A 13,687-nucleotide genomic window follows, 5' to 3' on the forward strand; every position below is an offset into this window, starting at 1 on the left:
ATGCTCAAATTTGGCACCATCCAAGACAGAGAACAAAAAAACCCTCCTTAAATAAATAAGAGAAACAAACACTCTAATACAATGGATTGCAATAAATAACAATAACTTAATTAAATCTCAATAAATACATTTTCATATATACTATACTGTATATATATATATATATATAGATAGCTTTCTGGATATTAAAGAAGTGGAGTCTGTAGTTGTGTCTGACAGTGTAAACGTGATAATCCACTGAAGACGCTCCTCGTTCCACACGCGACGCTTGTCTCTGAAGAACCGCTCATGCCGTTAGTGTCGTGCTTTGGTAACGAACACTGAATATGTCTTTCATATTTTGCTCAAACGCACGCACACTTTCTAGCGGAATGCTTCTTGAGTGTGTGATACTCCAAGCTGTCGTCCAAAAAGGAGATGTCGTCGTCGAACGCGATCGGCCTGCAGCAGGTTCGGGACGGCGTCTCCTTGTCCAGCTTCTTGTTGTGTGTGAGGTTGTTCAGGATTTTGTCGTAGTTGGTCTCGGCGTCGTAACACGGGCCGCTGCAGTAGCGGAAGATCAGCTCCTCTTTGGTCCTGTAACCCAATCCCAGATCCGTCACGTTCAGGTGGATCTCCTTCAGGAGGCAGCCACGCCCTTGACCTTTGACCCTGTCGTCTCGGCTTTCCTTCACTGAAAAAATGAAAAAAACACACATTGTCCAATCTACGTAACTTTATAATTTGCAATCTACGCAATAAAATTGTTTCTCTTCAAAAAAGTGATTTCTTTGCTTTCGATTAATGTAATTCTCTGAAATGTGCCATCTACTAGATTACATTATTTGAGGTGAATGTGAACCAGTCAAGTACTCGAACGGGATTTTTAATGAAACTGTAGTAAAATTTTAGTAAAATTGTTGAACTTAAGTGTTATTTTATGTGTTTTTGGGGGAAAATTAGATAAGGCAGAGACTTTATATTGTTTAACGTTTAATTGTAATAATTGTAATAATTTAAATTATACTGGGTTACCGTAGTGGAGAAGAGCGGAGCGATTGCTCAGGCTGTGGACTGAGACAGCTCAGATCATTTCATAGCACTTGACATGTTCATTATGTGCTATTGCTGACTATCAGTCTTATAAATCAGTCAAGTGACCTCAAAATATACCAAAAACTAAATAAGCTTGTGCTTTGACTGAAGAGGCAGGGTCTCCAGCCCCCCGTGCACACCACTGTTGTTAGGAAGCCATTTTAAAATCATTTTGAGGCTACTCAATTGAGTTACTTTAAAAATACTTCATTCCATGATGTTGAAGTTATGTGAACAAATTATGTTTGAATAACTTAATTGATTCATGTGGAACCGATGTACATTATTAAATCATGTAAATCCAACACACCTTTTTTTTCAGTGTTTCGGCCTCGTCCGCGCCCTCTCTTCTTGTCTCCGCGTCCCCGTCCTGCCCTGTCGGTGTTTGTTGCTCCTTTCTGTCGCCGCTTCGGCTGAGATTCGGCATCCGGTGACCTGCGCAGTCGGCCGATCGTCGCTTCAATGAAGTCCATGACGTTCTCGAACTGCTCCGGGTAAAGGCCGTTCACGGCATCTGCAGGAGACACGAGGAAACATCGCTCAATTAAAGGGTTAGTTCACCCGAAAATGAAATTGATGTCATTAAATCCTCACCCATTCATCTTCACACACAGTTTAAGATATTTTATATTTAGTCAGAGAGCGTATGCAAGTGTATGCACACTATACTGTCCATGTCCAGAAAGGGAATAAAAACATCATCACAGTAGTCCATATGAGACATCAGTGGGTTAATTAGAGTCTCTTGAAGCATCCAAAATACATTTGGGTCCAAAAATAACAAAAACTACGACTTTATTCAGCATTGTCTTCTCTTCCGCGTTTGTGTTCAATCCTCAAATAAAGATTCAAATGGTCGTGAATCAACGAATTGATTCGTGATTCGTATCGCCAATGTCATGTGATTTCAGTTTGACACGTGATCCGAATCATGATTCACGACCGTTTGAATCTTTATTTGAGGAACACAGAAGAGAAGACAATGCTGAATAAAGTCGTAGTTTTTGTTATTTTTGGACCCAAATGTATTTTGGATGCTTCAAGAGACTCTAATTAACCCACTGATGTCTCATATGGACTACTGTGATGATGTTTTTATTCCCTTTCTGGACATGGACAGTATAGTGTGCATACACTTGCATACGCTCTCGGACTAAATATAAAATATCTTAAACTGTGTGTGAAGATGAACGGAGGTCTTACGGGTGTGGAACGACATTAGGGGGAGGAGTTAATGAAAGAATTTTTGTTTTTTAGGTGAACTAACCCTTTAATGCTGCATATTCATGCATTCTGACAATCTGTGATGTGCCTTTGCTTGTTTTTGGATAAAACATCCAAAATAATGACATCACCACATTTTGAGAGTATTATTTTTGAAAATTTAATATAATAACATATAAATCGTGTTGGTAATGTTAACAAAAAATATTTAAAACATTTATTAATTGAACTAAAATGAATGTTTACTGAAAAAAAAAAAATTCTAAAATATTTTATAAAATTTACTTTAAGATGAAGTACTGAAATTACGAAAACTAAAATTGAAATAAAAGAATAAAAACTAAAGACATTCAAAAAATAATAATAAATATCATAATATTAATAAATATTATTTTCAAAACTAAAATTAAAGTGATACATAAAAACTAATTCCAAATATTAATAAATATCATATTAATCATCATATGAATCATTGTATGTTTTTCTTACAGTTTTTAGTTTTAAAACCAAAATTGAAATAAAAAATACAAACATTTTAGTATAGGTTTTTCTTCTAGTTTTTAAAACTAAATAGTAATAATGCTAAATGAACACTATGCATTTTAGTGCTTATAGTTTTGCTTATAGTTTTTTCTTTTTAAAATTAAAGCTAAAAACTATATATGAATTATAAATAGTATATAGTTTTTTTAAATCTAAAATTAAAAAAGGAAAAATTAAAATATTATTAAATGCCATCTTAATGGTGGTAAATTAACACTGGAATTAATTTTTGTATAGAATTAGCCTATTGTGACCTATAAAAACTGAATTTTCTGTTTATTTCAGGTTGAAATGAGATTCTGATCTACAAAATTATAAAACGAATAAATAGACATTAAAAACGAATAAAACCAATGAGAACACACAACAAAATTACTAAAACTTAAACTAAAATGAAAAACATCATTAATAAATACCATAGTAATGATAGTAAAAGAACACATATGAATTTTTTTATAAAAGTTGCTATAGTTTATTATTACATGCCGTATATATTAATGATGCTAAATTAACACTGGGATCCATTTTTGTAAAAATTGGCTTATAAAAACTGCATTAAAATGTCTGTTTTACATTTTTTGTTAACATTTTGTTTATTTCAGGTTGAGATGAGACTAAATAGACATATTAAACAAATCTAATAACGCACAAAAAATTGAATACAACTTTTTAATGATTGAATACATTTTAAGTTAATTAAAGAATATAAATACCACATGAACGATACTAAAATAACACTGGTTATAAAATCTGCTTATAGTGGCCCAGACAAAGTGCAGAAATCTCTCTGTTTCAGGTTTTTGAATGTTTATAGCTGTTCGTGGTCTGCAGATGCTCAGCGCTCGCTCTTCTCTGTATATGCGACGCTTGTTTATTGGTCACTATCGGCCGTCCTGAATGACTCACGGGATCCCGCCTGTCACCGGACGGGTGTTTTCATCTCAGGACTGCCATGGAAAATCTTCTAGATGATGACATTGAGGTACAGCAGAATACATCTGCTCAACCGCAAACTCGAAACATGCGTCTTCAACAAAAGCAAGCGCTCGTTTGATCTGCATGTAATGCACTTTGATTTCATTACAGTCCAACTACAGTACAATCGCTCTCCGTTCAGATCCGATCACAGTTCTCGGAAAAGATCTGCAACCATGATGCACACGCTCAATTAAAATGTTTCAATAATGTCCCGTTTTAGCACCATATCATACGAGTAATGCATTTTTACAATTCAATCATCAAAACACGTCGCTGTGTGATTCAGTTAACCCTCCTTTATTTGAAAAAACTAGACACCTTTCATATTACCAGGTAATTTTGACCCAGTGAAACGTGAGCTTATAAATGTTAATATTCGTAAAGTATTTAAAAAAATTGTGTGCATTTTGATAGTCTTGATCCATATGCAAAACTATGGATATTTCAGAAAATGTTATGTGGGTCAAAATTGACCCGAATGCGATACAAAGGTTGTTTCTGTTAAAGGAACACTCCACTTTTTTTGAAAATAGGCTCATTTTCCAAGACCCTTAGAGTTAAACAGTTTAGTTTTACTGTTTTTGAATCCATTCAGCCGATCTCTGTATCTGGCGGTAGCACTTTTAGCATAGCTTAGCATACATCATTGAATCGGATTAGACCATTAGCATCGTGCTCAAAAATGACCAGACTTTATTTTTTCAAAGATAATATTTTTCAATTTAAAAGTTTACTATTCTGTAGTTACATCGTGTACTAAGACCAACGGAAAAAGAAAAGTTTTGATTTTTAGACCGGTTATAGATAGGAACTTGGGTAGTTCTTGGGTAGATAGGAGGTTTGTTGATGGAAGGAAGGAGGCGGGAACTGGCGAACGTTTAACAACTTTAATCAAAATAAATAAACAAAACGAAAGTAATCCGTGGGCAGCCCCTCACGGACGACTGCCCACACACACACACACACACATAATAAAATGTGGGCAGCCCCTCACGGACGACTGCCCACACACACACACACACACATAATAAAATGTGGGCAGCCCCTCACGGACGACTGCCCACACACACACACACACACACACACATAATAAAATGTGGGCAGCCCCTCACGGACGACTGCCCACACACACACACACACACATAATAAAATGTGGGCAGCCCCTCACGGACGACTGCCCACACACACACACACATAATAAAACACGGACAGCCCCTCACGGACGACTGCCCACACACACATAATAAAACGTGGGCAGCCCCTCACGGACGACTGCCCGCACACACACACACATAATAAAACACGGACAGCCCCTCACGGACGACTGCCCGCACACACACACACATAATAAAACGTGGGCAGCCCCTCACGGACGACTGCCCGCACACACACACACATAATAAAACGCGGACAGCCCCTCACAGACGACTGCCCGCACACACACACATAATAAAACGCGGACAGACCCTCACGGACGACTGCCCGCACACACACACATAATAAAACGCGGACAGCCCCTCACGGACGACTGCCCGCACACACACACACATAATAAAACGCGGACAGCCCCTCAAGGACGACTGCCCACACATACATAATAAAACACGGGCAGCCCCTCACGGACGACTGCCCACACACACACACACATAATAAAACGTGGGCAGCCCCTCACGGACGACTGCCCGCACACACACACACATAATAAAACGTGGGCAGCCCCTCACGGACGACTGCCCGCACACACACACATAATAAAACGTGGGCAGCCCCTCACGGACGACTGCCCGCACACACACACATAATAAAACGCGGACAGCCCCTCACGGACGACTGCCCGCACACACACACACAACAAAACATAAACAAAACTCGACGTAAATCCAGGCCTGGTCCTCTCTCGTCTTCCGCTGCCTTTGCTCCTCCTTTTATGCTCCCGTCACTCGGCTGCGAGACGAGACCGGTGTGTCGCGCAGCTGGTACTCATTACCACTCGTCACCGGCCCGCTCTCGCCCCGCGGCTTGCCACAGAACTATTCTCTCATTCCTGCGTAATAATCAGGGAACTTTGCTGCCGTACCACGGGTGTAGCGGCACAGTGATATTACGCAGAAAATAGTTCCTAGCTATATCGGTAGGAAAAAAAATCACAACTTTTAATTTTCCGTTGGTCTTACACGATGTAACTACAGAAGAGTCACGTTTTAAGTAGAAAAATATTGAAAGTCTTCGGTCATTTTTGAGCACGATGCTAATGGTCTAATTTGATTCAATGATGTATGCTAAGCTATGCTAAAAGTGCTACCGCCAGATACAGAGATCGGCTGAATGGATTCAAAAACGGTAAAACTCAACTGTTTAACTCTAAGGGTCTTGGAAAATAAACCTATTTTCAAAAAAAAAGTGGTGTTCCTTTAATAAAAACTATTCCGAACATTTACGTTCATGGAAATAAAATATTTCAGTTACACTTTCATGTGAATAATGCATAATGACTGTACCGAACACATTTTCAAGCAATGTTTTTACCGTCCAGGTGGAGCTGCAGATGCTGTAATCATGGTTTGGCCTGATGTTGATTGCAAGAGAAGCAACGTACGTGAGCGGGAACATGTAAATATGCAAATTAAGCGGCATCAATCACGGTTCGCTCCTGCACTCTGCAGAAACACTTCCATGCCTGCAGCACATCTAACATGCCTGAACATCTGTGTCATGATGCAGATGCTCCATATGGCAGATGAGCCGAAGTGTTCTCTGTGGGACTGATGGTTCAGATGCTGAGGGACTTTAGTTTAGCTGAGATGTTCAGGCATGAGTCAAGTAAGCTTTACGCTGGTGGTGTGTGTGTGTGGGTTATATGATCTACAGAGGTATCAAACACTGGCTGTCTCAACGCTGGACAGGATGAACAAACAATCCATAAACGGACACGTTCACATTCACTCTAAAAGATCTTGGGTTATTTGTTCAGCCCAAATCCTGGGTTGAGCCTTTTGGGTTATTTTTTCAGTGTTTGGGTAGTTTTTGTGTTTCTCAGATCCTGGGTCAGACGTAACAACCCAGTGTTTGGGTAGTTTTTGTGTTACCCAGATCCTGGGTCAGACGTAACAACCCAGTGTTTGGGTAGTTTTTGTGTTACCCAGATCCTGGGTCAGACGTGACAACCCAGTGTTTGGGTAGTTTTTGTGTTACTCAGATCCTGGGTCAGACGTAACAACCCAGCCAGTGTTTGGGTAGTTTTTGTGTTTCTCAGATCCTGGGTCAGACCTAACAACCCAGTGTTTGGGTAGTTTTTGTGTTACTCTGATCCTGGGTCAGACGTAACAACCCAGTGTTTGGGTAGTTTTTGTGTTTCTCAGATCCCGGGTCAGACGTAACAACCCAGTGTTTGGGTAGTTTTTGTGTCACTCAGATCCTGGGTCAGACGTGACAACCCAGTGTTTGGGTAGTTTTTGTGTCACTCTGATCCTGGGTCAGACGTAACAACCCAGTGTTTGGGTAGTTTTTGTGTTACTCAGATCCTGGGTCAGACGTAACAACCCAGTGTTTGGGTAGTTTTTGTGTTACTCAGATCCTGGGTCAGACGTGGCAACCCAGTGTTTGGGTAGTTTTTGTGTCACTCTGATCCTGGGTCAGACGTGACAACCCAGTGTTTGGGTAGTTTTTGTGTCACTCAGATCCTGGGTCAGACGTGACAACCCAGTGTTTGGGTAGTTTTTGTGTCACTCTGATCCTGGGTCAGACGTAACAACCCAGTGTTTGGGTAGTTTTTGTGTTACTCAGATCCTGGGTCAGACGTAACAACCCAGTGTTTGGGTAGTTTTTGTGTTACTCAGATCCTGGGTCAGACGTAACAACCCAGTGTTTGGGTAGTTTTTGTGTTACTCAGATCCTGGGTCAGACGTGACAACCCAGTGTTTGGGTAGTTTTTGTGTCACTCAGATCCTGGGTCAGATGTAACAACCCAGTGTTTGGGTAGTTTTTGTGTTACCCAGATCCGGGGTCAGACGTGACAACCCAGTGTTTGGGTAGTTTTTGTGTTACTCATATCCTGGGTCAGACGTGACAACCCAGTGTTTGGGTAGTTTTTGTGTCACTCTGATCCTGGGTCAGACGTAACAACCCAGTGTTTGGGTAGTTTTTGTGTTACTCAGATCCTGGGTCAGACGTAACAACCCAGTGTTTGGGTAGTTTTTGTGTTACTCAGATCCTGGGTCAGACGTAACAACCCAGTGTTTGGGTAGTTTTTGTGTCACTCTGATCCTGGGTCAGACGTGACAACCCAGTGTTTGGGTAGTTTTTGTGTCACTCAGATCCTGGGTCAGACGTGACAACCCAGTGTTTGGGTAGTTTTTGTGTCACTCATATCCTGGGTCAGACGTATTCCTTAAGATCGCTGTGGAAATAGCTGTAAAAACTGGAAGAGAAAAGACAACGAGTGGGGGCGGGGCTACACAGGTCTATAATAGCAGGCACCAGCAGTAGCACGCACGGATTTCACATTTTTAGCAAAACAATTTAAATGCATAAAGTTCAGAGTACAATTGTTTGGTTAGCAAGTCACTTTTTTTTTTTAAAAAGGACAAATTTATAATTTTCTACACAAGTTTTACAAACAAATCTAAATTAGCATTTCAAATAATATCTATGTAGATTTGCGTTGCGATTACGTAATGACGTCATGGTGCAATTACGTCACAATGTCATTTAGCAACTTTTAGCAACAAAACGATCGGCCTTTAGCAACTTCCTCTGAAAATTAGTTGGCAACACTGCACAGATCCGCTCTTCCGGTTATGATTATGAGGTAAAGCAGCTATGTTTATCATATTAGCTACATTTAAGTGTGTTTAAAATTATGGTATGATGTTATGGCGTTACTCCGTGCGTTCACTTGTTCACACTGCTAAGAGTAAAGCGCTCCTGCCAAATAAAACCCGAAACAGAGGGAAACACAGATATGATGCGATTGACAGGCGACTCCCTCAAACGCTATGCTGACACGTCCCGGTCCTCAGTTAAAATATCAATTTTCTCACAATTTACAAATAGTTGGAAACATTTGGAATACTATAAGTACTCAACTGAACAAAATATATAACACTGGCCTAGTGGTTTTTGGATATTTTACTGAAAAAATACTACATAGTGCACCTTAAGACACAGTCTTAACATAGTGGTTAAGTTTATGCAACTAGCACCTGAACGATGCATTGAATTGCATTTCTTTTGCTTTAGAGAATCAGAGCAGAATCACTCAAACTGCTTCACCGTTCACCGCGGCTGCCAAACTGCCATTTACAAGAACACTATTTGGAGCGATTCAGCGGACTAGAGACACTGATGTAGGGATCGAATCCCCAAGACAAAAGCCACTGAATGATTCAACATGTGTTTGTTTTCTGCAGCTCCCATCGGCTGTTGTTCACTATAGTTCCAGCACGCCTTGCATTATGCAAGGAAGAGTTTACGAAATAAATTCATGCATATTTTACAAGCCAATAGACCGGTTTAATGCCAACCGTTCCACATGCTGAGTTTGACTCGTTAATTCTGTGATTTAGAAAGTTCCCACGATGCAAGATGAAGCATACGGCCGAGGACGGTTCGAACGCCTCACATCAACACTAGATCTGGAACAGCTGCTGAAATGTGCATCAACACAGTGAATGTATAGTCGATGCGTCGCGGATGCCTTTCCCATCACGTCAGGATCTGTTAGCGCAGCACCTTACTAACTTGGGGAAAGTGTTTAACTCCGTGTTAAATGTAAACAATCCGTGCGGAGGAATGTCTTGTTTAACTCGACCACAGTGTTACAAGGCCAAGATCTGTCATGTGGGGTTCTGGGTTTGTTATGTAAATCGTGGTTAGCCAGTGCCTACGGAGGTAATGTTTCAGCCGAGGCACATTAACATGCTCTTGACCAGTGTATTGTCACAGTTGTGCATCTGTGTCTGGGTTGCTCAACATGCAGCTCTGTAAGTAATTGAAAACAGCTCGCAGAAATTCTCCAGCTACAACAAATTAACACTTTATAGAGTCGTTCGGACATGCATGAGATCTCATTTTGTGATGACAATTCGTTTTAATGCATGTTGACTTACATTGTTCCTCCATGGAGGCGTGTTTTTGGTTGGGGTTTTCAGGCTGGGAGTCAATGATGGGGTCCAGAGCGGGGCTCTCACTGCGGACCACGGCTCTTTTGGATGGCTGCAGCTTGTGGAAGAGGGGACGTGCGGAAACGGAGCTCAGGAGCAACAAACACGTGGCTAGAATGTCCCATAACTTCATTTTAGACTCAGTTCCTTTGAGGGAAGCTGCAACGGTGCAAAGGTAAACGCATGAGTATCTGCACAAGAACAATGCATGCAAAAAGAAAAAGGAAGCTTTGAGAGACGTGTTAGTTTGATGGATATGCTGGGGTTTTTTTTTTTGTGTTTTTTTGAGCTACTGGAAATCTTCCCAGAGGGAAGCAGTCGAGAAAGAATCGAGTCACTTGTGAAAAGTGCAGAATGAAATATTCTGATGAGGGCCCTCCATGAAATGTGTTCTGTAGGCTTCAGCCCAGTTAATGCCGAACAGATTTCTGTCAATAATACAGAGCAGAAAAATGTGTGTTTTCTGCCAGAGTTTTTCCCCATTCCGGATCCCGAAACCCCTGTTGATGAAAAGGCACATCAAATCCACCAGTGGTGTTTACAATGACTTTAATAGCAGTATATGACGCTTTCCTCCAATTGCTGACCATTTAAACCTGCTGTTTTTATTGATATTTTCTAGTCATATAGTGAGGTGGTTTTGATATTTAGTGCATCGTATACAAGCCACTTAAATCCCAGGAATTATGTTTCAAGCACTATAGCTGCTAAAATGAGTGTGTTAAAATCCATTGCTCAGGTGGTGTGTGAAGTGTAAACACACTCTCAAACATGGATTTTAGGGGTTTTATTAAAGTTAATCATGGTTGACGTTATTATACAGTTTTTTCTCACTATATATCTACTGAGTTTTACAGTGCACTCTTACAAAATAAAACAAATATAGCTTTTGAATGATATTTTAAAGACTATTAACACATCTCCAAAGAGCCATAGGCTAATTAAATCAAGAAATATACAAGCCATATGAACCAACAAAAAAAGTACTGATTATTTACTGTCAAAATGAATAAGGAGAACCTATGCAGAGATAATGATATAAACTCACCTTAAATGGGGTCCATACAGACCAGAGCTTCAGAAAAGCCAAATTCTCAGCGAATCGGGAAACATTTAAAGATCCAAAAGGTAAAATCCGTGAGTTATCCTCGAAAATATCACGATTCCAGGTGCATTCGCAACATGCTATCCAGTAGATCCACACGAAACGCGCGCTGGAGTGTCCGGAGCTACTGACGCGCGCGCCGCTCAGCTCACTGTGAGCAACGCGACGCGCGTGACTGTGATGCTGCCGCGCGCCGCGTCTGTTAGAGAAAGAAGCAGCGGGTCAGATGAAGACATCGGGATGGGGATCCGAACTAACTGTAATAGTTTCCCGTGTCTATCAAAACGCGCCGCATTCTGCCTCCGGAACGCAACGCACCGCACAGGTGATGAAATCCAGGTGAGGGCTTGTTAATATCCGCACAGGTCAGGTGAGAGTGAAGAAGCGCGAGCGCAGAGATCGCTTGAGATCCGATGAGATCTGTCAGCGCACAGCAGGCATGATCCGCACGCGCGTCCCTGTAACGCGTCTGACGCGCACACTGAGCTCTGAGCGCGTTTAAATACGCTCACGGGTTCGAGCGCGCTGACGTCACTCTCTGTCCACACCCTCATTTTTACACATTCTCGCAGAACTACAGATCCATAAGCATAATAACACAAGAGTTTGTGCTTTTAAAATAAATTAGACTTTTTTTTACAGTGTCTTGGTTACACGTTATATGTAGTTACTATAGCAATAACTATAAATAATGCATAATTGCATGCAACTAACCCTAAACCAAACCCTATAGTAAGTACATGCAGTAATTACACAAAGATGCCTTCAAATAAAGGGTTACACTTGTTGGTGTTCATGTTAGAGTGTGGTTATATGATGAATAATATTAATTAACTACAGTATGTACTAACTATAGGGCTAGGATTTGGCTGTGGTTCAGGTTATTGCTTGTAATTAAGCATAATTTATAGTTATTGATATAGTAACTACATGTAACATATGTAACAAAGGCACTGTAAAATAAAGTGGGTTACCCTTTATTTCAAGGTGTCAATTTTTACAGTGTAATTATATATCAAAGTACTCAGTGATGTTGATTATCTACATGTACTTACAATAGGATTAGGATTTGGTTGAGGGTTAGTTGCATGTAATGCATGATTTACTGCTATTACTATAGTAAAGGACACTGTAAAACAAAGTGTTACCATAAAAAGCACAACCCAAAATTTAAATTACTCTAAAACCTATAAATTATGCATAATTGCATGCAACATGACACTATAGTTGCTTAATATATTATTATGCAGCACTTTAATATATACTAACACTGTAATGTGGACACCAACAAGTCTTTGTTACACTGTAATTATATTACTGAATAATAAAAAACCATGCAATCATAAGGGTCTATTTTATTTAAGTTGAGATTTATACATCATCTGAAAGCTGAATAAATAAGCTTTCCATTGATGTGGGGTTTGTTAGGACAATATTTATTCGAGATGCAACTGTTTGAAAATCTGAAATCTGAGGGTGCAAAAAAATTAAAATATTGATAAAATCTTCTTTAAAGTTGCCAAATGAAGTCCTTAGCAATGCATATTACTACAAAGAATACATTTCTTATATATATATATATATATATATATATATATATATATATATATATATATATATATATATATATATATATCTAATAGTCTTAGTCTAATATATATATATATATATATATGGTAGGAATATCTTCATGGAACATGATCTTGACTTAATATCCTACTTAGGGTAAGGAATAGGGTTTGGTTTAGGGTTAGTTACATGTAATTATGCATAATTTATAGTTATTGCTATCCGGTTGTTAAGGCTGACGTCACGCGGCAGCGCTTTCGGGTCCAAACACTCTATCTTATACCACAAGAAAAACTACAAACGGTGCTAATATACTCACACAATGTGGTGTAATACTACAAAAAAAGTTATAATCATAACCTTTTTCTCCATAGCAAAATTCCAGATGGTCAGACAGTGATTCATCTTTTTTAAATCGTTAAAATATTAATGTATGTGACGCTGTAAACGTGGCATTCTCAATGGCATTCTCAAGTGAAACGAGTTAACACGACTTAACAAGCGGATAGTAACTACATGTAACATATGTAACAATGACACTGTAAAATACCTAAAGTCCTCTAAAATCTCTGCTCTGGGCTGTCATTGCATTAAAAATCTAAATCCTGAAATAGTCTAATAAAACAGGAGCTTTTGACAGTAAAGCATCTTTTAGGTCTTTTAGTGTTACCCAACCCTGGTATTTTTAAAGGGTTACTTCAGCGATTAGCATATGGCTTTGTAGCAGTAGAAACCCTGGAGTATATTTGAATGATCATGCTTCCCTCCCCCTCTCCCTGAGACGAGAGATTTACAGATTTTATATCTGGAAAAAATACTCCAATAATGCAAATATCATCATTTTGCATCATCGGAGGATTTTTTGGCCAGAGGCTAAAGACTACAGCCAGTAGAGGAGCTATTTCAGCACATTTTCAACTCGTCCGTTTGGGCGTGGGAATCGCATTTCGGCTCGGGCATTCATGTAAACGGAGCAAAAATAATTTCATATTTCTACTACATTAATGACCCAGTTTACATACTAAAGTTTAAT

The 13,687-nt window shown here is 39.6% G+C and overlaps 1 protein-coding gene across 1 annotated transcript; it reads right to left on the reverse strand.

Moving 5' to 3' along the window:
• Positions 1-184: 184 nt before the first annotated feature.
• gdnfa (glial cell derived neurotrophic factor a) lies at positions 185-11,537 on the reverse strand. Its single transcript, XM_067433501.1, has 4 exons — positions 11,029-11,537; positions 9,927-10,139; positions 1,385-1,588; positions 185-673 (listed from the first exon to the last, which is right to left on the reverse strand). Exons 2-4 carry the CDS (start codon positions 10,111-10,113, stop codon positions 345-347), a joined length of 720 nt encoding a protein of 239 aa, XP_067289602.1. The 5' UTR covers positions 10,114-10,139; positions 11,029-11,537; the 3' UTR covers positions 185-344.
• Between the last annotated feature and the right edge of the window lie 2,150 nt (positions 11,538-13,687).

The sequence above is a fragment of the Pseudorasbora parva genome, chromosome 23 (assembly GCF_024679245.1).
Source record: "Pseudorasbora parva isolate DD20220531a chromosome 23, ASM2467924v1, whole genome shotgun sequence".
Classification (NCBI taxonomy): domain Eukaryota; kingdom Metazoa; phylum Chordata; class Actinopteri; order Cypriniformes; family Gobionidae; genus Pseudorasbora; species Pseudorasbora parva.